Source organism: Cynara cardunculus (assembly GCF_001531365.2).
Source record: "Cynara cardunculus var. scolymus isolate 2C chromosome LG 16, CcrdV1, whole genome shotgun sequence".
Lineage (NCBI taxonomy): Eukaryota > Viridiplantae > Streptophyta > Magnoliopsida > Asterales > Asteraceae > Cynara > Cynara cardunculus.
The window spans coordinates 3,076,870-3,101,131 of NC_037543.1; the positions used below are offsets into that span (position 1 = coordinate 3,076,870).

The 24,262-nt window shown below is 32.1% G+C and overlaps 4 protein-coding genes across 5 annotated transcripts in view; 1 reads left to right on the forward strand and 3 right to left on the reverse strand.

Moving 5' to 3' along the window:
- LOC112529739 (plant UBX domain-containing protein 10-like) overlaps positions 1–6,092 on the forward strand; it is an 8,137-nt gene extending 2,045 nt beyond the window's left edge. The window contains exons 2-4 of the mRNA XM_025141114.1: positions 2,557–2,727; positions 3,495–3,698; positions 5,506–6,092. Of these exons, the coding sequence (XP_024996882.1) occupies positions 2,557–2,727; positions 3,495–3,698; positions 5,506–5,736 (606 nt within the window). The 3' untranslated portion in view covers positions 5,737–6,092. The remainder of the gene's footprint in view (positions 1–2,556; positions 2,728–3,494; positions 3,699–5,505) is intronic.
- A 1,573-nt stretch (positions 6,093–7,665) lies between these two features.
- On the reverse strand, positions 7,666–8,728 carry LOC112499708. The gene is made up of 2 exons (XM_025103038.1): positions 8,640–8,728; positions 7,666–8,280 (listed from the first exon to the last, which is right to left on the reverse strand). The coding sequence occupies exons 1-2, from the start codon at positions 8,659–8,661 to the stop codon at positions 7,841–7,843; spliced, it is 462 nt and encodes a 153-aa protein (XP_024958806.1). The 5' UTR covers positions 8,662–8,728; the 3' UTR covers positions 7,666–7,840.
- Positions 8,729–11,242: 2,514 nt separating this feature from the next.
- On the reverse strand, positions 11,243–12,087 carry LOC112529864. The gene is made up of 2 exons (XM_025141288.1): positions 11,975–12,087; positions 11,243–11,890 (listed from the first exon to the last, which is right to left on the reverse strand). Exons 1-2 carry the CDS (start codon positions 12,069–12,071, stop codon positions 11,493–11,495), a joined length of 495 nt encoding a protein of 164 aa, XP_024997056.1. The 5' UTR covers positions 12,072–12,087; the 3' UTR covers positions 11,243–11,492.
- A 2,456-nt stretch (positions 12,088–14,543) lies between these two features.
- The window catches only part of LOC112529489, a 23,825-nt gene continuing 14,106 nt past the window's right edge, over positions 14,544–24,262 (reverse strand). The window contains exons 1-2 of one of the 2 annotated variants that reach the window (XM_025140794.1): positions 15,375–15,478; positions 14,544–15,284 (exon numbers count right to left, since the gene is read on the reverse strand). In XM_025140794.1, the coding sequence (XP_024996562.1) occupies positions 14,719–15,284; positions 15,375–15,468 (660 nt within the window). In that variant the 5' untranslated portion in view covers positions 15,469–15,478 and the 3' untranslated portion in view covers positions 14,544–14,718. Of the gene's footprint in view, positions 15,285–15,374; positions 15,479–24,262 lie in introns of those variants that run through there. The other variant, XM_025140795.1, reaches the window with a different exon arrangement.

The window sequence follows — 24,262 nt, forward strand, 5'->3', positions numbered from 1 at the left end:
GGGTATGATCATTCAGGGGGAGTTTGATTAAAATCAACGAATATGAATAGGAGTTGGAATGTTGGGGAATAGTAATGGGGTATTTGATATTGCATTGATGATGCTTGGTCGATACCAAAGAATCATCATCATTGTCTAGATAGTGCTTTGTTTTCAGGCACACTATAGTTGATGCAAATTTGTTTTCTAATACATGTGTATCATTATGGGTTTTCTGATGCATGATACTAATGCAATTTTACCACCGCATTATCATGCCAACCGATGTTTGCATCATCTAAACACAAAACCATAGCTTCAAATAGACACCGAATGCAAATACTGTGGTTAGTATTACTTACAAAAACCATAGAAATCAATGTTAAGGGATGCTTTAGTTAGCAGCAAAAGACAATGCAAGAAGTCTTACATATCAAGCCAATCCTAAGCTAAGATTACTTAAAAAAGCCTTGTATTTCAGAAGACAATACAAAATATGCTTCAAGACATGATTTGAGGATCAGTTTTCTGGATACAAGAACCCTCTATTGGTATGTAATGCTTTTGTAAGTAATATTAACCATGGTACATTGGTACTTGCATTTGGTGATTATTTTGAAGCCATGATTTTGTCTTTAGGAGATACAAACTTTGGTTGGCCTGATTAAAAGGGAAGTATTAGGAAACCCATAATATTTCAGAAAAACATTTCAGTAATTATAGAGTGTGTGCAAAAGCAAAGTTTCATCTATCAGAATGATGATGATTCCTAGTATGAATAAAACATCCTCAACAATGAGAATATCCATTACTACTACCTAACATTCCCGTTTCTTGATTTTAACCAAGTGCCACTTGAGGTTCATTCCCCTCGAATTAAGCGGGAATGTTAGTAATGGGTCATTTCACTATAACCATCACACGACCGATCATCTTTATTCATTACCATTCCTATTCCGTATCATCCAAAACCCACCTGCAAAAAACACCCCCTCAGTTTTAGATTCCATGATTAGTTTTCACTATTGATCTTCCTAGAATTCAAAAGAATGGTCTTCCAGTTTTGTAGAAATATTCAATGTGAGAAAGCGAAAATTTGTTTGTTACTAGCAAACTCAGCAATTTTCTTTTGGTAGGAAAAAACATGCAAGTAAAACACATTCTTTTATCATAATTACACATTCCCTCTTCATGAAAAGAGGAAATGGTAAATTTGATGTTTAATGTGGGTGGTTGCCATTGATTTACTCACAAATAAATTCACAGATCGCCTTGTTTGAAATAAAAAGTACTTCTGAGAGGGGAAAACTCTTTCAAGGAATGTAACATTGCATTTGTGAAAAGAATATGTGTACACAGCAGTTATGGGTCTTTTCTAATAATTCTGCAGCCCAGATGAAAAGGACCACATTTTCATTGCTCTTATGGGACTTGGCTGGAAGGTGCTGCTTTCATGGCTTGCTAGTAAACCTTTGCCTCCATATTTGTTGTCCTCATCTTTCTTTCTCATATATGTGGTGCTAGCGTTTATTCTCAACTTTATATTTGCTTTAGATCATAAATGATTAATTTTGGAGATGTGTACAGAATATGGTCATTTTGACTTTCGTCATAAAAGAAGACATGGAAGTATGAAAATAATGTATTTTATCAGTTATCTTATATAGCGTGGGACTTGCTTCAATAACATTCACTTTTGTTTCTTGAGCCTAGGCCTACATAGACCTGTGTGCCCAGGGTAGAATATGACTATTGTGCATTTACACTTTGCACCTTAATCATGTGTGACATTCATGTCCACACGGACAGTGCAGCACTTGGGATTAGTGGTATTTCTGAATAAAGTATCAACAGAAACAGTAAGGAAGACTATTGATTTAGCTGAGTGGTTGAAGATACCATAGTATGTTTACCTTGAACAATACGATAGTATGTTTGCCTCGAGTAAAACCCAATGGTTGAAGCATTCATAGAGCGCATGCAGTGTCCCTTGGTTACTGAGGGTGTGTCTGGTACGAGGGACAGACAAAACAAAACCTTGTCCCATGTTTGGTGCAACAATTAGACTGGGGCAGGACAGGTTAGAGTGGCACAAAAAGCAGTTTTTTGTCCCACCCAAATAGGTGGAACAAAAATATGGGACAAATAGACATATTACTAACCTATGTCAAATTAAAGACTTAATACCTTCCACAATTCTTTCACCTGCCAACCTTGCTCCCGCCAGTCAGTCCTGTCCTTGACAGTCCTCTCCACGTACCAAATGCACCCTGAGAGAAGTTGAATGGATTAAAGTGAGTGTTATGTGCTAACTTCAAGCAGTGACTAGCTCCGATTGGCAGACATAAGAATTAAGAAAGATGGAATAAGTACTTGTTTATATCGTGATTAAATACAAACTAAGGGGAGTGATATTGAGCTAGCTCCTTGTATTATTTTCATTCATATTCTACAATGATCTTCCCATATCATATCACTGTGTGAAAATATTTGATTGTCTTCCTTCAAAACAAGATGCTATTCACATAGAACAATCTTGCTTTTGCTATTATGTTATTTATTTCTACTATATTGTAGGTTGAGGGGCCTAAGTCGCCTGAAGAAATGCTTACAGTGTTGCAGAGAGTCCTGGAAGAAAGTTCCCCGGTCCTTGTTGCCGCTAGACTTGATGCCGAGGAACGTAGAACCAACATACGTTTGAGGGAGGAACAAGATGCTGCATATCAAGCTGCACTTGAAGCTGACCAAGTATGTTATGATTTAACTTGTCCTATTTCTTTGTTAATGACACCATCCAATGCAGCTAGAATGCACAAACACACGGGAAAATATAGGTTGAGTGATTAAACTAGATCATTAGTACTTGTGGACGTATAGTTACCCACACACAATGTTGGGGAATCTGGGTTTTGTGGTTTGATAATACTTGGATAAAACTCCTGGATCGTGTATCGAAAATCACTTTCCAAATACACCAAATGATGGATGATACTAAAATCACCAACACACAAATCCCCTTGTAGGTCCACCATTGCCCTTTGTCTTTACCCTTATATTCTTCTCGGGCTTCCACAACTAATATTCCTTTTATGTGATCTCTCACATCCCACTTTGTCTTTGATGATATAAGTACTCCTCCGTCCTAAAAAGCAAGTGTCAACAATAAAAAAGCATGCAGTCTAGAAATGTATGATTATTACCCTTTTAATCAGCTTAATAACAATTTTACCTTTGATAAAAGACATAGTTTAAGAAATGTATACTTATTCCACTAATGAATTTTTCTATATTATCAACTTCTAAATATTTGTGCATCATAATTAAGGGTAAAAATGGAAATTTTAGTATTATAAATATCTCTTTTGAAAGTGGACACTTGGGACAAACTTAAATAGAAACGTGGATACTTATTTTGGGACGGAAGGAGTACTATACCATTCCTGTTACTTTTCCTCTTTAAGAGTAGAGATTCACACTAATCACTTTGATTGCTTAAATTTCTTATGGCACATCAGGCTAGGGAACGCCAGAGGAAGGAAGAACAAGAAAGACTAGCGAAGGAAGCTGCTGAAGCTGAGATGAAACAGAAGGAAGAAGAAGTTGCCCGTGAAAGAGCAGCGCGTGAAGCTGCTGAGAGAGAGGCTGCATTGGTTAAACTGCGTGAGGAGAAAGCTTTGTCTTTGGGCCCTGAACCTGAAAAAGGGCCTGATATTACACAGGTATTTCTTTCCCCTTGTCCGACCTTTCATTTTCATGTTAATGCATGATCCATTTGCTTTTTAAATCGGGAAATTGTCCAAAATAGCCATCTTTTCAATTTACTGACTGAAATAGCCGAGATTATGCAATTAGCACTTGAGCAACTTGCGTAACCTATTTTTTTCAATATAATATTCAGGAAAAGTAGACATTACGCAAGTTGCATAAAGTGCTACATGCGTAATGTCTACATGGACAATCTATATGGGACACACTCTTCAGGTAGCATTTATCCAAGTCTACTTTTTCTGAATATTATATTGAAAAAAGTGAGTTACACAACTTGCAAGTGCCATTTGCGTAATCTCGCTATTTTGGTCAATAAGTTGAAAAGTTGGCTATAAAGTGAAGGAGGAGGGGGGGGGGTGGTGGCTATTTTGGACAACTAGAATGCTTCAATACCCTCCTGAAAATATCGTATTAATGGATAACCAATGAAAAGAGAACCGAATTATGGTAGGACTGTACTGGTTTGATATATGACCAATTATTTACTTGGCCAACAAAACTGGAAAAGTTGTTCCTCTGCCTCTTAAATTCTGAAATATACCTTGGAGGTCATGAGCTCAAATTCCCATTGCCTCTTGCCTTCTCTAGAAAAACTTCTAATGACTATAAGCTGAAATCTATAAAACCCTTAAAATTTGAAACATACTTTTATATACAAATCCATTAATATCTCAAATGTTCATTAAGCAACTGCAAGAATCACATGAATGACTAATCTGGAGAGAGTGAGTCACACAAATGGTTAATTTATCATTGACTTTCAAAGATAAAAATGGAAACTTGGTATAAACAGAAAAGAATGGGATAAATGGAATTCTGTATCATTAAAAGAGAAACATAGAAGGGCATTGTTGTATGCCCCAAATGAGCCAAATTCAGGGAACCCTATGGCAGAGAGAGAACTCTGATCAAGATGACACAGGCCAAAGATCAACTAATATCAAAGCAGAAACCGAAAGCCTACTACAATAAGCCTTGGGATCTGTATCTAGATATTTTCAGAGCAATCTGCTCCCTCCGTCCCAAAATAATTGTCCACAATGAAAAGGCATAGAGTTTTAGAAATGTGTAATTATTACATTTTTTTAATTAACTAAATGGCAATTTACCCTTAATAATAAAGGAGTAATAACTTTCTGCTCTCATAATCAACGGTCAAATTGGAAAGTAGACACTGAATTTTGAAAGTGCACAAAAGTTTGCGCCAAACTAAAATGGAAATGTGGACATTTATTTTGGGGTAGCTGGAGGATTACTACTGTTCTAAGGGCATGTTGGTTAGCAGCTTCATGACCTTAATGTGACTCACACCTTATTTGGTCAGCAATACATGACTGATTGGTAGTGGCTTAATGATATAGAAAGTGGCTTAATCAATAAGCTTTTTGGAGGAAGTTCTATGCAGGAAGCCAAGTTTTTTCAGAACCTGCCCCTCCCAATTTAAAAACACGCTCATTCCATCTATTGAAAAAAAAACCAAACAAAAACCTTCGCAATCTATACAGACAAATTAATCCACACAGACAGCTTATTCATCAGGGACTTAATAGAAAGCCAACCAAACTGCCCCTAAGCCTTTAATTTTAAATTGGTTAGGATTGTAGTAATAAAGTAATGAATAGCTGCAACATTCAGGCTCTAGAACCATAACTCTTGTTTTCTGTAAACTTACGATGTCTTTTTCATTATGTAATTTATTTCTTCCTCACCTTCCATATGCATTCAAGTTGATTTTTTACGGCAATCTTCTATCTTTAGGTATTGGTGAGATTACCAAACGGAGAACGCAAGGGTAGGAGGTTCCATCATACGGCTACAGTACAGTCCCTATACGACTTTATTGATTCTTCAGGTTGCTTAGAAATCGGTACTTACACTCTTGCCACCAACTTCCCTCGTGTTCTTTATGGTCAAGAAAAACTATCTTCAACGCTTAAAGAAGCCGGATTACATCCTCAAGTCAGTCTCTTTGTTGAAATGAATTCATGATATCAATTTCTTTTTCTAATTAGGGATTTGGTTAAAACCAGTTTCAATAGGGTTTGTGGGCAAAACTTCCATGTGGTAGAATCTTTTTTATCTCGATGAAATACCATTTCTGTTTCGAAAACCAGGTTATTTGTCATCCCCTATATATGATATGCGTATGCCACGTATTTATCTGGATTAACGGGTATACAACGTGTTTCAATGGCTAGAAATAAACCAAGTCGTTTGTAGTTGATTCTGTAAGAAGTACATGGATGGTTTTGCAACATCTTTTGGTACAACTTTAAGTACGATAAACAAAGTACAATGAACATATGATATTTATTAGTACATGAAGTGAGACTGAATTATGTATGTATCTATGGGGCATTGCTGTATCATTATTTTATGATTGATTTGATACAGAATTGTTTGAAAATATCTATTGGGATGGGATGAATTCATGCACCACAACTGAAGCTTAGGTTATTACGGCCTTACATCTGATAAGGGTTGTCTTTCTTAGGGCTGTTTATTAAACACTTACCCAGTAAGCGCTTACCGGGTCACTTATCTTACCGGATTAACATGTCAAGGACCAAGAATCTTACCTGGTAGCAAGGAGAAAGAGTCTTAACCAGTTAGCATTTACCGGGTAAATTGTTGCATATGATGGACCAAAATTTTACCTGATAAGGTAAGTGATAGTTTAAATCTTAATGCTAAATGCTTACCGGGTATGCATTTGGGTAAATGGCTCCTTAGTTTTTTCTACATTTCTTGTCTACTGTTGTATCTATTTTTGTGACATGTTTGCTGTACATTAGTCTTGGTTTTTTTTTCATTGAACTACTAGTTGTCAGCACTGCACTTTATGCTTGCTTGTTTGTTTGTTTGTTTAATTTCCTGCTTGCAAGCCAGGGGTCTTTATTTTATCAACCTCTACCTGCTGGAGTAGAGGAAAATCTGTGAGTAAATCTTGCCCCACCAATCTCATATCTTTTCGTGAGAAATGGCAAGTATTTGAGATGTAGAGAAGTGATCCTAATCCTTCATTTGGTCAACATTTGTAGCTTTGACTTGAAGCACCGGATAGTTCCTCATATGGTATGCGGAAGATAGAATGATGGTTTCATCACTTTTACAAATAGGTGGCAAAACACGTGCATATGTGAACCTTTGTGATTCACATACGAACTATATGTTCATATGTGAACCTCTGTGATTCACATACGAACTATATGTTCATATGTGAACCATGTAATTTACATATGAACTAATTAACTGATTCACATATAAACATGTGTGTTCACATATAAACTAATTATAAATATGAACTAATTAACTTATTCGCATAAGAACTATGGATTCACATATGCATTTGTTTGCCCCCTATTTGAAAAATTTACGAAACACATTATTTTTGGCTAGACCAGTCAAAGCCGCAAATCTTGACCAACCAAAGTCGTGATCTTTAACCGGTCAAAATCACGATTTTTGACCAATCTTGATTGTATGAAAGGTTAGTATCACTCATTTACTTCTCAAATGAACCCCCCCTCTCTAATATATATATATATATATATATATATATATATGACTTGGGATCATGTGAGACCAAGGGTTTTTCGTGAATCCCGTAAGACCAATTCTCAACCCTTGGATTAGATCTATAATCTGAACATTCATAATCACAAAATTGCGACGAGACTTCTCAATAATCACAAATTGCCACCGTGCAACTTTAGATCATTAGATCGTTAGCTTATAAAGTTGATCAATGAACATCAATTGGTCTTACGGGTCTCACGAAAAACCCTTGGTCTCACATGATCTAATATATATATATATATATATATATATATCTCGATGTTTAATTAAAGACATTTCAATTATTTGCATGTTGTTAGAAACTCCATGGATTATATAAAGTTTAACACAGCCATCATATGCACATATTCCAGTTGGATTCATGAACTAATAACATCATTGATGGAGCTTCATTAATTTCACATGCCTCCCCACCCTAATGAAAATGGTTGAATACTTATACATACGTGTTTTATTCATTATGAATACAATTTATTTAGAGACAAATAATTAACGAAGATATCGACTCTTGTACTTAATTTACGACATCCTTACGCTTGAATTCTTCTTCATTCCATTTAAAACAGCTGGGGAATATCTTATGCAGAATTTCCCAGACTGTTGTTGGATGCATATCCATCCTGCAATAAACTGCAAAATCTTGATTGTTATTAATGCCCATCCGTTTATGCTTTGAACACCAATTTTCATAGAGATAAAGAGCTCTATCTATCACTTCTGCTGGGGTATATGATGAGGTGTATGTGATTCGATACAGATAGTTGTGATCCTTAACGTAGCAATCGACGCAAGACAACCTTACTCTACTTCCCGCTACTTTCTCCTGTCCGCAATAAGACGTCCGACAACACGTCTTTCGTTTCATAAAAGGTGTGCACCAACGAACAAGAAAACCCCTGTAACCTTTCTTTGGGTTCACAAAATGAATGATTTTGTCTTCGTCGATGAGGATGCCTGCGTATAAATATATATGTTTTTCACATATTAATATTTAGTCATTCACTATATACCACATAAAAGAATAACATATATATATATATATATATATATATATATATATATATAGGATTGGGTTCACGTGATACCAACATATTTTCGTGAGACCTGTGGAACCACAAAATAACACTTGAAACTTCAATGCAAAACATTGCGAAAGCGAAAAAAAATCTGAACCTTCACAATAAAAACACTATGAAAGTAACTTTCACAGTGTTTTACTGTGAAGTTTCAAGTGCAAAAAGATGATCTCACGAAAACTGGTTGATCTCACGTAATCCCAAGTATATATATATATATAGAAATAAAGAACTAACCATAGTCACCATATGTTTGCATATCCAAACAAACATACAGATGGTCTCCTAACTCAAAGTCTGATCTTTGGACTAGCTGACTTTTGATATCCATCAATTGAAGTCTTTGGTTTTTGATACCAGCATATATTCATAATAGACATATATATATATATATATGTATACTGCTCAAATTGCTGTATAATATATAAAAAAACCCTATCAATTTGCTTTATTTTTTTAATGTTTTAGTCATAAATTATAGAGTAGACTATGTTTGTAATCAGTCTGTGTCGTTTGTTAAGAATTGCAACCTCATCGTTTCTATGATTTCAATATTATTGGTTTCGTCCATATGGTTTGTAATTTATAGCTGTTTTTGTCGTCATATTAACATCGTCAATGATTTATTATCGTATGTATGATTAAGGAAAACAATATAATAAATTGTAAGCTATATATAAAAGAAAAGAACAATAATTTATACATCACAAGAATAAAAACACATAAACCAAAATAGCAGTTTGTAACAACCTACAAAAAATAAAAGCATAATTTACTCTAATTAATTATATTTTTTCGATGACTTTGACCAAGTCAAACCTTATTGGAATATGTGTAATTTTTATTGATGTATTTTTTTTGTGTTTAAATTGCCGCCATAACTTGTAATTTACTAATCGTCCAAACTAGATCATAGATTCGAGATCCATGATGCTAACAGAAAGAGTTGGGTTCATGTGAAATCAAAGGTTTTTTGTGAGACCCATAAAACCAATTTATGTTCATTGATCAACTTTATAAGCTAATGATCTAACGGTACAAAGTTGCATGGTAGCAATTTTGTGATTATTGAGAAGTCTAGTGACATTTATGAATGTTCAGATTGTAGATCTAATCCAAGGGTTGAGAATTTGTCTTACGGGTCTCATAAAAAACTTTTGGTCTCACATGATCCCAAGTCGCTAACAGAAAGGACAGACTTAGACTATAACCGGTCAAGGTTTACGTGTTGTTGAAGAATTATTTGGATAACATCAACCAAATACAACATATATGGATAACTTGTTAAAATCTATGATGATACAGTCGCAGAAGGCAACCAATATTCAACAACACTGCTAACAACCGGGAAAAATGGATTATCAAATACTTTGAAGATCTTGAAGATTTATATACAATTTTTATGTTTTTAACTTTCACGAATTAATTTATGTATTTATACTTGTATGATATCAAAGGGTCTTTGTCCTAGTGGTATGTGAGTTTTTGGTCTCCTAAGAGGTAAATGATTCAAACCTTACTAAAAGTGAGGAGGGCGTGTGAATTTATTTATTCTATTTACCTATATAAATAATATATACTTTAAAAAACAATATTTAATTGTAGTAAATATCATTTAAATGATATTTTTTGTGTTTTAAATCTAACGTATCTTTAAAAATCTTAATTACAACCACAAATGTGGTGCTTGATTGGTTTGAGTTTGGCTCCAAAGGTCAAAAGTATCAGGAGGTCCCAGGTTTAAATCCAAGGAGAAATAAAAATTCCTTTGTGGCCACGGGGGTTCAAATGCGGTGACTTCGGGCTATCTGCAAAGCAGGTGGTTGCTCTGAGATTAGTCGGCTCGCATAGCGGGTTGGATATCCAGGTTAATAGAAAAAATGTAATTACTTTTAAAAACTTTGGGATATTAATTAGATGTTGTATCACAATTTTAATAAATTTATATTTGTTACATAAATTTCACTATCAAAAGTTTGATAAATATTATTTAAATTTAATAAAAAGTTAATATTACACTAAAAATGGTTTTATAGGACGCTTAAAATTTTCTAATTGTTTTAATAAAATGTCTTATAGGACTTAAGTTTATAGAAACAAAATCAAAAAACGTCCTATGTAAAAGTGTTAAAATAGGTTTGCAGGACGATATTAAGCGTTTTTTTAATTAGAATGCTTTAAAAATAAAGTGTCGTATTACTATTTATACAACATTATTTGAAAAAAAAATGTTCTATTAGCACAAATGTCCTATAAAAAGATGGGTTTATACGACATTTATCAAATGTATCATATAGAATAGCTAATATGAGACTTTATTTTAAAATCGTTCTATAAACCTATTGTAACACTTTTTATACGATACTTTATAGTTTGTTCCTATAAACTAAGTTTGATAAAATATTTTTATTATAATGCTTAGACATCTTAGGCTTCTTATAATGCCAATTTTATCGTAGTATTATTAAAACTTGAAAATTTGACTGATCAAAGTAAATCAAGCCTTAACGACTAGTTAAATTATTTGATATTAATTATATGTTTTTAGCTAAAAGTCGAGATTGGCTATACTTTAACTTAATGTATTGGAAACGAGATTTTCGTCGGCAATTACCGATAAATTTGTGGCGGATCACGAGTGAATTGACCATCACCGACGGTAATCCGTTTGTAATCCCAATCACCGGCCGCACTTTCTCCCCTGATGAGGTCCGCTGTCGAAGATGGTTTTTTCCAGCGGATCTTTTCGTCAAGGAAGCATCTTTGTTTTGTAGTTCAATGAATTAAATGAAGTTTTGACATTGGTATCATATTGAAATTATAAACTAACTACACACATAATAATAATAATAATAATGCATTAAAAATATGAAAGTTTCCGAGATGGGTGTTTATTCATTGTGAATACAATATGTAGAGGCGAAATTAACCAAAATAACGACCCTTGTACTTATTTTGCGACATCTTCACACCTGATTTCTTCTTCATTCGGTTTAATTCCAACGTGGAATATTAGCTGGTGTAAAGCTTCGCAGTTTGTTAGTGGGACCCCGATCGTTTATACTTCGAAAGTTGGGCAGACCTTTAATATCAATCAGAGCCATCTTGCAATAGATTGCAAAAATCTTGATTGTTACTAATTCCGTTCCGTTTATACTTGGAATGCCAATTTTCATATAGAAAAGTAGCTCTCTCTATCACTTCTTCTACGGGATCTGATTCATATATCAACCGATACAGATAGCCATGTTCCTTCATATAGCACTCTATGCAAGACAACCTCACTCTACTTCCGGCTACTTTCTCCTGTCCACAATAAGATATCGAGCAACGTGTCTTACGCTCCTTTCCATGGCCATCGCCACCACCACTGTCGTTGCCGCTAGCTGAGCTCATAAAAGGTGTGCACCACTGACCAAGACAACCCCAACCACCCGTCTTAACTGGGTTCACATAATGAATGATTTTGTCTTCCCCGATGACGATGCCTGCATATAAATATATTCACAAATGGATATTTAATAGTTACTATATTCACAAACTTGAGTATAGTAGTTGATCAAAGAACTAACCAGCGTCACCCATTGTTTGCATATCCGAACAAGCATATAGATGGTCTCCTAACTTAAGCTCTGATATTTGGACCAGCTGAGTTTCGCAATCCATCATTTTAAGTGTCGATTGTGATACCTCCATACCTCTGTGTGTGTGTGTATATATACACACACCATTTCCTCAAATTGCTTTATAATATAAAAAACAATCAATTTGCTTGTTTTTTTTTTAAGTTTTAACCTTTTGTTTTGGTCTTAAACTATGTTTTTGATTAGTCTCTTTCGTTTGTTAAGAACTGCGAATTCCGTTCAATGCTTTCGAAGTTGTTGTTTTCATCCTTATGATTTGTAATTCGTTTTTGTTTTTGTTCTTATAATTTGTAATTCATACTCGATGTTCTCATCATACTGACTATCGACAAGTCTGAGTAATGAAAACGACAATCGGTTGTAAACTATAAAAACAAAAACAACAATGAGTTATAAATCACAAGAATGAAAACCACAATTTAGAAAAAAACATACAAGATTAAAAACATAGTTTACTCTAATTAATTATATTTGTTGAATGACTTTGACCAAGTCAAACCTAATTAATTACAGGTAAGAAATAATGCATTTTTCATAATCAACTTGTTTCATAGATTATTTTATTCCTAAAAGAAGCAATTTGAAAATAAAAATAAAAAATTAATAAACGACTTAGAGTCATAATAATCTAATCAAATATCATTTTCAAAATCCACATTCACACCCCCGACTCCTCAAATAAATATTTTCTTTTGTTTATTCCCTCATAATTTAGAACGTCATAAGAAATGATATGATAACATATCTTCGATGAATTTATAATTTGGAATATTTATATGATATGAATTTAAAACTCCAACCACAAGGGTGGTGCCTGATTAATTTGAGTTTGGCTCCAAAGGCCAAAAATACCTGGAGGTTCTAAGTTCAAATCCAATAAGAAATAAAAATCCCCTTATGGCTACGGAGGTTTAAATACGGTAACTCTGAGCTATCTGCAAAACAGGTGATCGTGCTGGGATTAGTCGGCTCATATAGCAAATTGGATATCTAGGTTAATAAAAAAAAACTCCATCTGTTACTATAATTATTTAAACTCCTATAACTAAAAATACATGTTATAAAAAATTACAATCTCTATGTAATAAATTAACACAAGTAATCTTTCTTATAATAATGATACAAATATATCCAAATAAGACCCTGGGTCAACATGTAGTCCAAGTTTGAAGTCCGTCAAGGTCAATGAACAAATATAATTTAGATAAATTACGTTATTAGTCCCTATGGTTACTTGAAATTTTCTATTTTTGTCCTTGTAGTTTTTAAATTACGAATTTCATCCTCATTGGTTGATAATTCATTACCATTTTTGTTCTTATGATTTAAACTTTGTATCTATTTTTGTACTTGTAGTTTACACTTCATTTCTATTTTAGTCCCTTATACATAAAAGTAGTATTTAATCGCAAGAACGAAAATAGTAATTTTTTTTCAAACTATAGTAACAAAAATTGTAATTTTAAAACTTGAGGGATAAAGGAACGAACGTTGGTACCAATTATGGTTTCGTAGAATACTGCAAGACCGGTCATGCAGCACCAGATAGTGCGACCGTAAAAAAGAACAGAGAAGCTGCAAGGAAAATGTGTAAATAACTAAAAAACTCATTTGCAGGGTGGGGGTGTATGTGTTATCGTTTCATCAAACAACTTTCTTTTTAAATATATTTATTATTATTGTTGTTGTTGTTGTTTTCGTTGTTGTTTGTAATTAGTTCATAAATCGCTCCTACCTTCCTTCGTAAAAAAAAAAACTCTAGAACACGGTGTAATTAATGGAAGTAAACTAATAATTAGGAAAACTAAATGGAAATGTAATATACTTTCAAAACATTTATTTTAATATGTAAGACGTGATATCTTAAACATTCAAGTATCTTGGTATTTAATTTAACCATTAACTGGTTACCATGTTGACGTGACAAATGATGTGGCATATAAGACAATATTATTTGATGACGTGAAATTCTATGTAAAACTATGAGTAAATTACACCTTAGGTCCATGTGGCTTCCTCAAAATCAGGATATGATTTTTTTCTTTTGAACATCCTTGTGGTTTGCATTTCGTTGCGTTCTAGCCGTAGTCACCATATTTATAGTTGTTTTTGTCGTCATACTAATAACGTCAATGATTTATTATCAATATGTATGATTGAGGAAAACTATATAATAAATTGTAAGTTATATATAAAAGAAAAGAACAATAATTTTATCGTAGTATTTTTAAAACTTAAAAAATTGACTGATCAAAGTAAATCAAGCCTTGACGACTTGTTAGATTATTTGATATTAATTATATGTTTTTAGCTAAAAGTCGAGATTGGCTATTCTTTAACTTAATGTATTGGAAACTAGATTTTCCTCGGCAATTACCGATAAATTTGTGGTGGATCATAACTATCACCGACGGTAATCTGTCGGTAATCACAATCACCGGCCGCACTTTCTCCGGCGATGAGATATGTCGTCGGAGATGGTTTTTTTCGTCAATAGTTCAATGAATGATATAAAGTTTTGACATTGGAATCATATCAAATTCATTAACTAACTACACACATAATAACGATAATACATTAAAAATATGAAAGTTTGCTTGATTGATGGAGCTTCATGAATACATGCATCCCGACACCACAAATGGTTGAATATTTCCGAGGTGGGTTTTTATTCATTGTGAATTCAAACGACTCTTGTACTTACTTAACCATATCTTCACACCAGATCTCTTCTTCGGTCTGTTTATTCCGAATAGTGGAACATCAGCTGGTGCAAAGCTTCGCAGATTGTTCTTGGAACCCCGACTGTTTATACTTCGAAAGTTGGGCAGACCATCAATATCAAATGGAGCAATCTTGCAATAAATTGCAAAATCTTTATCGTTATCAATTCCCTTCAGTGTATACTTGGAACACCAATTTTCATATAGATAAGTAGCTCTATCTATCACTTCTTCTGGGGGATCCGATTCATATGACAATTGAGATAGAAATCTCTGTTCGTTGATAAAGCAATCTATGCAAGACAACCTCACTCTACTTCCGGCTACTTTCTCCTGTCCACAATAAGATATCGGGCAACGTTTCTTTCGCTCCTTTCCATGGCCATCGCCACCACCACTGTTGCTGCCGCTAGTTGAGCTCATAAAAGGTGTGCACCAGTCACCAAGACAACCCCAACCACCCGTCTCAACTGGGTTCACATAATGAATGATTTTGTCTTCCCCGATGACGATGCCTGCATATAAATACATTCACAAATGAATATTCAATAGTTACTATAGAAGGAGAGCGAAACTTGAGTATAGTAGTTGCTCAAAGAACTAACCGTAGTGAGGCGTTGTCATCAAATCTGGAGAAACATATATATGGTCTCCTAACTTAAGCTCTGATCTTCCGACTAGCTGACTTTTGAAAACCATCAATTAAGGTGTTGGGTGTGATACCTCCATACAAGTATGTACGTATATATACACACACACACACCATTTCCTTAAATTGCTTTATAATATTAAAAAAACAATCAATTTGCTTGTTTTTTTTAAGTTTTAACCTTTTGTTTTGGTCTTAAACTATGTTTTTAATTAGTCTCTTTCGTTTGTTAAGAACTGCGAATTCCGTTCGATGCTTTCGAAGTTGTTGTTTTCATCCCTATGATTTGTAATTTATTTTTGTTTTTGTTCCTATAATTTGCAATTCATACATCATACTAACTTCGTCAGTGGTTTATTATCGACAAGTATAAGTAACGAAAACAACAATCAGTTGTAAACTATAAAAACGAAAACAACAATAAATTATACATCACAAGAATTTACACCACAATTTAAAAAAAAAACATACAAAAATAAAAACATAGTTTACTCTAATTAATTATATTTGTTGAATGACTTTGACCAAGTCAAACCTGATTGCATCTTTATTGACCCATAGTCTTATTTTGATATATATTATCAAAACTATGATGTCTTATTTTGATACATTTGAACTAAAAGTTGATTACCAGTAATTTTAATCGGTTTCATATAGAATATGCTCAAGGACATTAATATAAGGGTATTTTTCGCCTCATTCAACGACTGAGGCTAACCCATGACACGTAGTATATTTGGATAAAGTCACCTCATCTTTTTACCAACTAAGCTGCATACCACATACCTTATTTTAATATATTATAAACCAATAGTATTCTATACTAGTGTTACAGGTAAGAAATAATGCATTTTTCATAATCAACTTGTTTCATAAATTATTTTATTCCTAAAAGAAGCAATTTGAAAATAAAAATAAAAATTAATAAACGACTTAGAGTCATAATAATAATCTAATCAAATATCATTTTCAAAATCCACACATATAAATATTTTCTTTTTTTTTTCCATCATAATTTAGAACGTCATAAGATATGACATGATAACATATCTTCGATGAATTTATAATTTGGAATATTTATATGATATGAATTTAAAACTCCAACCACAAAGGTGGTGCCTGATTAGTTTGTATTTGGCCTTAAAGGTCAAAAGTACCTGGTGGTCTCAAGTTTAAATTCAATGAGGAATAAAAATATTCTTCTGGCCACGGAAGTTCAAATGCGGTGACTCCGGGCTATCTGCAAAACAGGTGGTCGTGTTAGGATTAGTCGGCTCGCATAACGGATTGGATATCTAGGTTAATAAAAAAAAACTCCATTTGATACTATAATATTTTAAACTCATTGCCTAAAAATACATGTTATAAAAAATTACAATTTATATATAATAAATTAACAGAAGTAATCTTTCTTATCTATACTATCTTATTAAGCAAATTTAGCAAAAGTCTTAAAGTATTAATATATAAAATGACCAAAATACCTTTTGTATTCACTTTTTCACTTTTTCACCTACTTCTCTCCTCACATATACTCACCCCCTCACATACACTCATTCTCTCACAACCGACTTTTTAAAAATTATAATTTTAAATTTACACTTTATACCTCTATAATTAATTAATTAATTTACTTTTAAATGTTTCATTTTAAACATTTATCAAATTAACATACATAATCGTATATCAATTAAAACATGTTTAAAAAATACATTTTTATTTTAACAAGTTACACCATTATAATCATCTCGTTAATACCTTCGAAATGAGTCCAATATTGAATAGTTTTTGACTTAATTATATTATTATATATTATATATACTGTGAAAAAATATTTTTAATATTTACGATTTATACTTTTATAGTTATTTATTTATATATATACTATATATTTTAGGGGTTAGGCTGTCCAAATTACACTGTATAATATGTTTTGAATTAATATGTTCTTGGGTTTTTTTGAAATATATATATATATATATATACATGTATTAATTCAACCTTAATCTGAGTTTCTGGACAAGAAAGAGTGTAAGCAGTTGAAATTTCATTCTAAAACCCATCTTTTTTTGTCTTTTCATGACTTATGATCTGTCAAATTTGTAGTTTTCTTTATTGGTTTTGAGTGTTTATCTTAAAACTCAAATTTTTTGGTTCTTTGTTCTTGGTGTAAATCGAATACATTTGTGGAGTCGTTTAAATATGTTGGATTTTGAATATATTGGATTTTAAACTGTCATACAATTTTTTTCATCGATAGTCTGTAATTGGAACTATAACTCTTATTTATTCAAATTGTATTAATATGTGAAGACCAAGTGTAACCTATATCATCGTTAAATCTTATCTTATAAAATCAATGGAACTTCAAAATCGTTAAAATTCATGGCTCCCGTCGCATTGCGCAGATACACAACTAGTAATAATATGATACAAATATATCAAAATAAGACCTGGGTCAACATGTAATCCAAGTTTGAAGTCGGTCAAGGTCAATGAACAAATATAATTTAGATAAATTACGTTCTTAGTCCCTATGGTTACTTGAAATTTTCTATTTTTGTCCTTGTTATTTTCAAATTACGATTTTCTTTCCCATTGATTCATATAATTCATTACTATTTTTATCCTTATACTTAAAAGTAGTGTTTAATCTCAAGGATGAAAATAGAAATAAATTTCAAGCTATAGTAACAAAATTTGTAATTTTAAAACTTGAGGGATAAAATCAACAATTTTTAAGGGTTCAAACTTTACTAAAAATGAGGAGGGTGTGTGAATTTATTTATTCTATTTGTTATATATAAATATTATATATTTAACAACAATATTTAATTGTAGTAAATATCATTCAAATGATATTTTTTGTGTTTTAAATTTAACGTATTTAAAAAAATCTTAATTACCTTTAAAAACTTTAGGATATTTATTAAACTGTTGTATCATAAATTTTAATAAAAATATATTTGTAACATAAATTTCACTATAAAAAGTTGATAAATGTTATTGAAACTTCATAAACAGTTAATATGTCACACATAAATGATTTTGTTGAACGTTTAAAATTTTCTAAATGTTTTAATAAAATATTTTATAAGACTTAAGTTTATAAAAACAAAATCAAAAAACGTCCTATGTAAAAGTGTTAATATAGGTTTACAGTTCAACAAGTTTTTTTTGGAATGTTTTTAAAATAAAGTGTCGTGTTACTATTTTATACGACACTATTTGAAAAAAAAATGTTCTATAAACACAATTGTTCTATAAAAAGATGGGTTTTATGGCACTTATAAAAAATATCATATAAAATTGCTCATATGAGACTTTATTTTAAGAACATTCTAAAAGCTTGTTAAAACATCTAAAAACATTTTATAAACCTATTGTAACACTTTATATATGATTCTTTATAGTTTGGTCCTATAAACAAAAATTTATAAAATATTCTATTATGATCCTTAGATATTTTAGGCGTCTTATAACATTAATTTTATCGTAGTATTATTATAATACATTTTTCTACTATTAGGTCATTGTATTTTCTATCAAGACATATTCATTATTTATTATATAGTATTGTATATTAAAATCAAATATGTTTATAGAAAATCATCATTTAATCGATATGTTTCATGACCTACTTCGTAATGCCAACACTAAACAATTGGGACGTCATTTTAGAAAACTATCATAATCATATTCGTCTAATTTAATCAAGTTAGACCCACCAGCAATTTTCTCCTTCTAGCCGTTGCATCTCGCAGACCCCTCCCTCGATCTTCTCCACTACGCTCCTCCACCATTTAGCCACCATCTTAACCCTTCATCCCGTCAGTGCTCCAGCCCCCTTCCTCCTTTCTCGTCCCTAGTCGTCGACGCGCAACAATGCTCCAGTCATTTTTGTTTTTAATTGTGTTTCTTGTCGTTTTGTTTTCCCCTTCCATTCCCGATTTCATCCCTGTTTCCTTTCTTTAACATTAATCAGACATCAATTGGACATGGGTTGTCCTGTTGTTCGGTAGGAGGTTTTCATCTTTTATAAAAGAAAACAAACAAACAATCTGAATGCTTCAACTTCTTATTCGGTCAGACATCAGATGTTAATAAGAGACTTTATGACAAAAAAAAAACAACACCAAAGAGTAAAAGTACGTTTTTTGGCTTTGTAATTCATTGCTATTTTCGTTACTATATTTTACAGTCTGTTGTTATTTTGGTCCTTTTAATTTACAATCACTCAATCGTTCATAGGTTTGTGCTATCGTTTAGAAAACCAGGTGAGCTAACTGTAAATGATTCTCATTGGTTTTATGCTTAAATGATTCTTACACGGCTATATATTATGTATGTCTTATTTTTTGCTTGCAAAAATTGCTGTTAAATGTGTCTGCTTTCTTTGAGAAGGTGGCATCCTTGATGTTGTTATGATAGGCTACTAGCAATTTTTTAAATTTTTATATATATGGCCAGCTGGAAAAGGTGTATGTTTGTTTATACTCTTTGCTTCACTTGGAATCATTAATGGAGCTTTCGGTTGTGAAGCATTTATTTAAAGTTGTAATAATAATAATTATTATTAGAGTAAATTGCAATTTTGGTCCCTATGGTTTGTTATTTTTTTTTGGATTGGGTTCCTAAAAAACCTCTATTGTAAGAAAACTCTCGTCGTATACAAAAATGCTTGGTTTTTGTCTCTCCCATTAACGGTTAAAAAATTTGTCCAGACAGGCGTATTGTAATTTTTTTTCTCATTTTTCTTTTAGAAAATGAAATTAATTAATATAATATATTTAATATTTATTATATAAATAATTATATATACAGAGACAAAGCACATACGATATACCTTCTCTTCAAGGGACTCAACCCTAAACCCTTAAATCCAAACCCTAAACCTTTAAATCTCACTTGTTTTTTCATAACATGATAATCAAAGCTATATAATTTTGTCGGGATTGAAAAGTTCAACTTTTGGCCTAGAAATATTTGAGGTTTTTGCTCTTACAAGTTCAGAAACATGATGGCAATTCATCGTTGGAATGGAGACAATTTGTTGGCGTTGATGAAGATGATGAAAGCGCATGGAGTGTATGTATGTAAAATGTATATAATATTATATTATATATAATATATATATTCAATCATTTGTTATGTATTTTTAAACAGATAGTTAAAGAAAATAATAAAATGACCACAATAACCATTTTTTATAATCAACTTGTTTCATAGATTATTTTATTCTTAAAAGAAGCAATTTGAAGAAAATAATAATTAATAAACGACTTAGAGTCATAATAATCTAATCAAATATCATTTTCAAAATCCACATTCACACCCATGACTCCTCAAACAAATATTTTCTTTTTCCCCCTCATAATTTAGAACGTCATAAGATATGATATGATGACGTATCTTCGATGAATTTATAATTTGGAATATTTATATGAAATGAATTTAAAACTCCAACCACAATGGTGGTGCCTGATTAGTTTGAGTTTGGCTCCAAAGGTCAAAAGTACCTGGAGGTCCCAAGTTCAAATCCAATGAGGAATAAAAATTCCCTTATGGCCATGGAGGTTCAAATACGGTGACTCCGGGCTATCTGCAAATTAAGCAGGTGGTCGTCTTGGGTTTAGTCGGTTCGCATAGCAGGTTGAATATCCAGGTTAATAAAAAAAACTCCATCTGTTACTATAATTTTTTAACCTCATTGTCCTAAAAATACATGTTATAAAAAATTACAATCTATATGTAATAAATTAAGAGAAGTAATCTTTTTTATAATAATGAAACAAATATATCCAAATAAGACCCTGGGTCAACATGTAGTCCAAGTTTGAAGTCCGTCAAGGTCAATGAACAAATATAATTTAGATAAATTACGTTATTAGTCCCTATAGTTAGTTGAAATTTTCTATTTTTGTCCTTGTTATTTTTAAATTACGATTTTCTTTTATATTGGTTTAAAATTCATTACTATTTTTGTTCTTGTACTTAAAAGTAGTGTTTAATCTCAAGGATGGAAATAGAAATAAATTTCAAACTATAGTAACAAAAATTGTAATTTTAAAACTTGTGATAACTGGGTCTTGGTTATCACCTAAGGTATTTAAATACGTGATTATATGATTAAATGTTTATGTGAATACAAGTTTACGTAAATCTAATATGTGAGTATGTATATTTTTATTGCATAGGTATATATGCATAATGTGTATATATATATATGTGTGTGTGTGTGTGTGTGTTTAATATATATATATATATATATATATATATGGAATATGTATACATGAGATGTATACATATTTTATGGGTGTTTGAAGATAAGTGTATATATATATATATATACACACACAATGTATGTAAGCATGCATATGGCGGTTTGCCAACTTTCCTGAATTGGAAAGTATAAAAGGAGGTTAAGCCTCCATTCTCTTCCTCTAGTTTCTTTTTAGAAAAAGTGGTGCAATTTAAAGGAAGAAGAGGTTTGATCGGATCATCTTTGTTTGGGAGATTCAAGTTGAATTTCAGTTTTGATTTCAAAAGCTTGATAAGGTGAGTAATTTCTAAAACTCTTTTGCTTAAAGATTATTACTGGTTTCGTATGAATTTTATTTGAATTTGGATAGAAATCAGTCTTTTTACTCTTAAATGTTTATCCGATCAAAGAGTGACCGGATAAGTATTTAAACCGGATAAGCCTTGAGCGGCTTAATGTCTGGATTATTTAAATCAGACAAGTCTTGAGCGGATTGTTGTCCGGACTAGATATCCGGACAAAAGATGATTTTTGTTTCTAAGTGTTTAAATCGTTCAAGCTTTAAGCGGGGTATTGACCGGATTTGTTATCCGGACAAATATGTTAGAAATTATTTTAAGTGTCAAACCGGATAAGCTTTAGGTGATATCTTATCCGGATAACCTCATATTTGGAATTTTCATGAGTTTTATATTAGACTTTTAATATAAAATGTCTATTTTGGGTTTATTATGGATTTTAAAATGAGTATTTTTATATCCTTTTAAATAAAGATATGTTCCTACCAAGCGTGGTGACGTAAGTCTGTTTTGGTATGGAAGTGGATTTTGTAAAATTGTTTCTACCAAGTGTGGTGACGTAAGTCTGTTTTGGTATGAAACACTGTTTTAAATAGTAGTTCCCCAGACGTGGTGACTTTTGTCTGTTTTGGTTTGGAACTGGGAATGGGTACTTTCAGACGTAGTGACTTATGTCTGTTCTGATAAGTAGCTCTGTTTTGATGGAGGAATAAGGGTGACATATCAAGGAGAGGTGTACTTGGAATAAGGGTGGCATTGTCATATGTGGATATTATTATAACTCTTATTATTATTACTAAATTGGATTTAATAACTTTGAGTCATCATTTCTTTGTGATCTGATTAAAGATATTATTCCTATTTAGAAGTAATAATCTATATGTTATTGAGAAGGGGAAAATGATTTGTCATATCAGACAATTATTGCCTTAAATCTTTTCTGTTTATATTTGTCAAAGAATTGGCTTATTGATTTAAGAAGTTTTGGTTACATTATTTGTTTGATATTGGAAGGGTTGAATCTCAAATCAGAGATACTATATAGAAGTGAGGTTCTTGGATATACTTCTTTTTGCATGATGTTGTGAACTGCATCATTTATCTGTATTGCAGTATATTTCTAAGCAAAATTTCATTATCATATTTTGGTGTTCATCACCTTGCATTTGCAAAGAAGGAATTTACTCACTAGACCCGTATGGTCTAACCCTCATTTTCTGTTTTAAATTATGCAATGCAGGAATAGCTGGGTCCGGGGATATAAAAGGGAAAGGAAAAATGTGATTATTTTCCTAACCTGTTGTCTGCTTTTGAAAATACATGTTATATTACATGTAGTAGTACAAGATTTGTTTTGGAAATTTTATATGTAAATTTTGTACATATAGTAATCCTTGTACTAGTGGGATCTTTTGATGTAATCCATGTTTCTATGTAATGAAATATGTGTTCTATGCAAATGTGGTGTTTGGGGGTGTTACAAAAGTGGTATCAGAGCCTTAGTTTAAGAGATTTAGGTATTCAAAGCATGATACCTAGACTTAAACTGTCATTTGCATGTTAAGAGTCCCGGACATTATTAATATCACTGAAAATAAAATATAATGGGTTAAAGAGAACATTATGTAAGGTGAATTCGAATTACAAATGGCCAATGTAATTATGAATTTACAGGTACATATCTGTACTTGGACATCATATTATATTTGAGAATGTGAATACGTGATATTTAATACTAAAATATCTACAGATGTCTAATCAATCACGAAGGTCAGAGAACTGCCCACCATGTATCTGAAGAAAGGGAAGAGTCATCTGTTAATCTTCCAACTAGCATGTCCAGAAATAGAGGTCGAGGAAGACCAAGGGGACGTGGTAGAGGAAGAAGTCAGTCTTATGGAAGGGGTCAAACTGAAATACATTCTGAACCCCACTCTGGGAATGCTCAACAGGAACAAAGGCAACAATCAGAGTTTATAACAAGAAATGATTTAGCAGAAGAAATGGGAAAACTGAGGGAAACTCTAAYATCTATTATGGGACTGCCAGCTAGAATAGAAACTGAACGAGTTGAAATTAATCCTCCAGTTCCTTCAGCATGTAACAATAATCGGGGAGGAGATATAAAGATGTTTTTRACATGTAAACCTCCAACCTTTTCAGGAGAAAGAGATCCAGTTAAAGCAATGTGCTGGATAAAAGAAATTGAATCAGTATTTAACACTAGTAGATGTTCTGAAGAAGATAAGGTTAGATTTGCAGTATCTATGCTCAAATCTAATG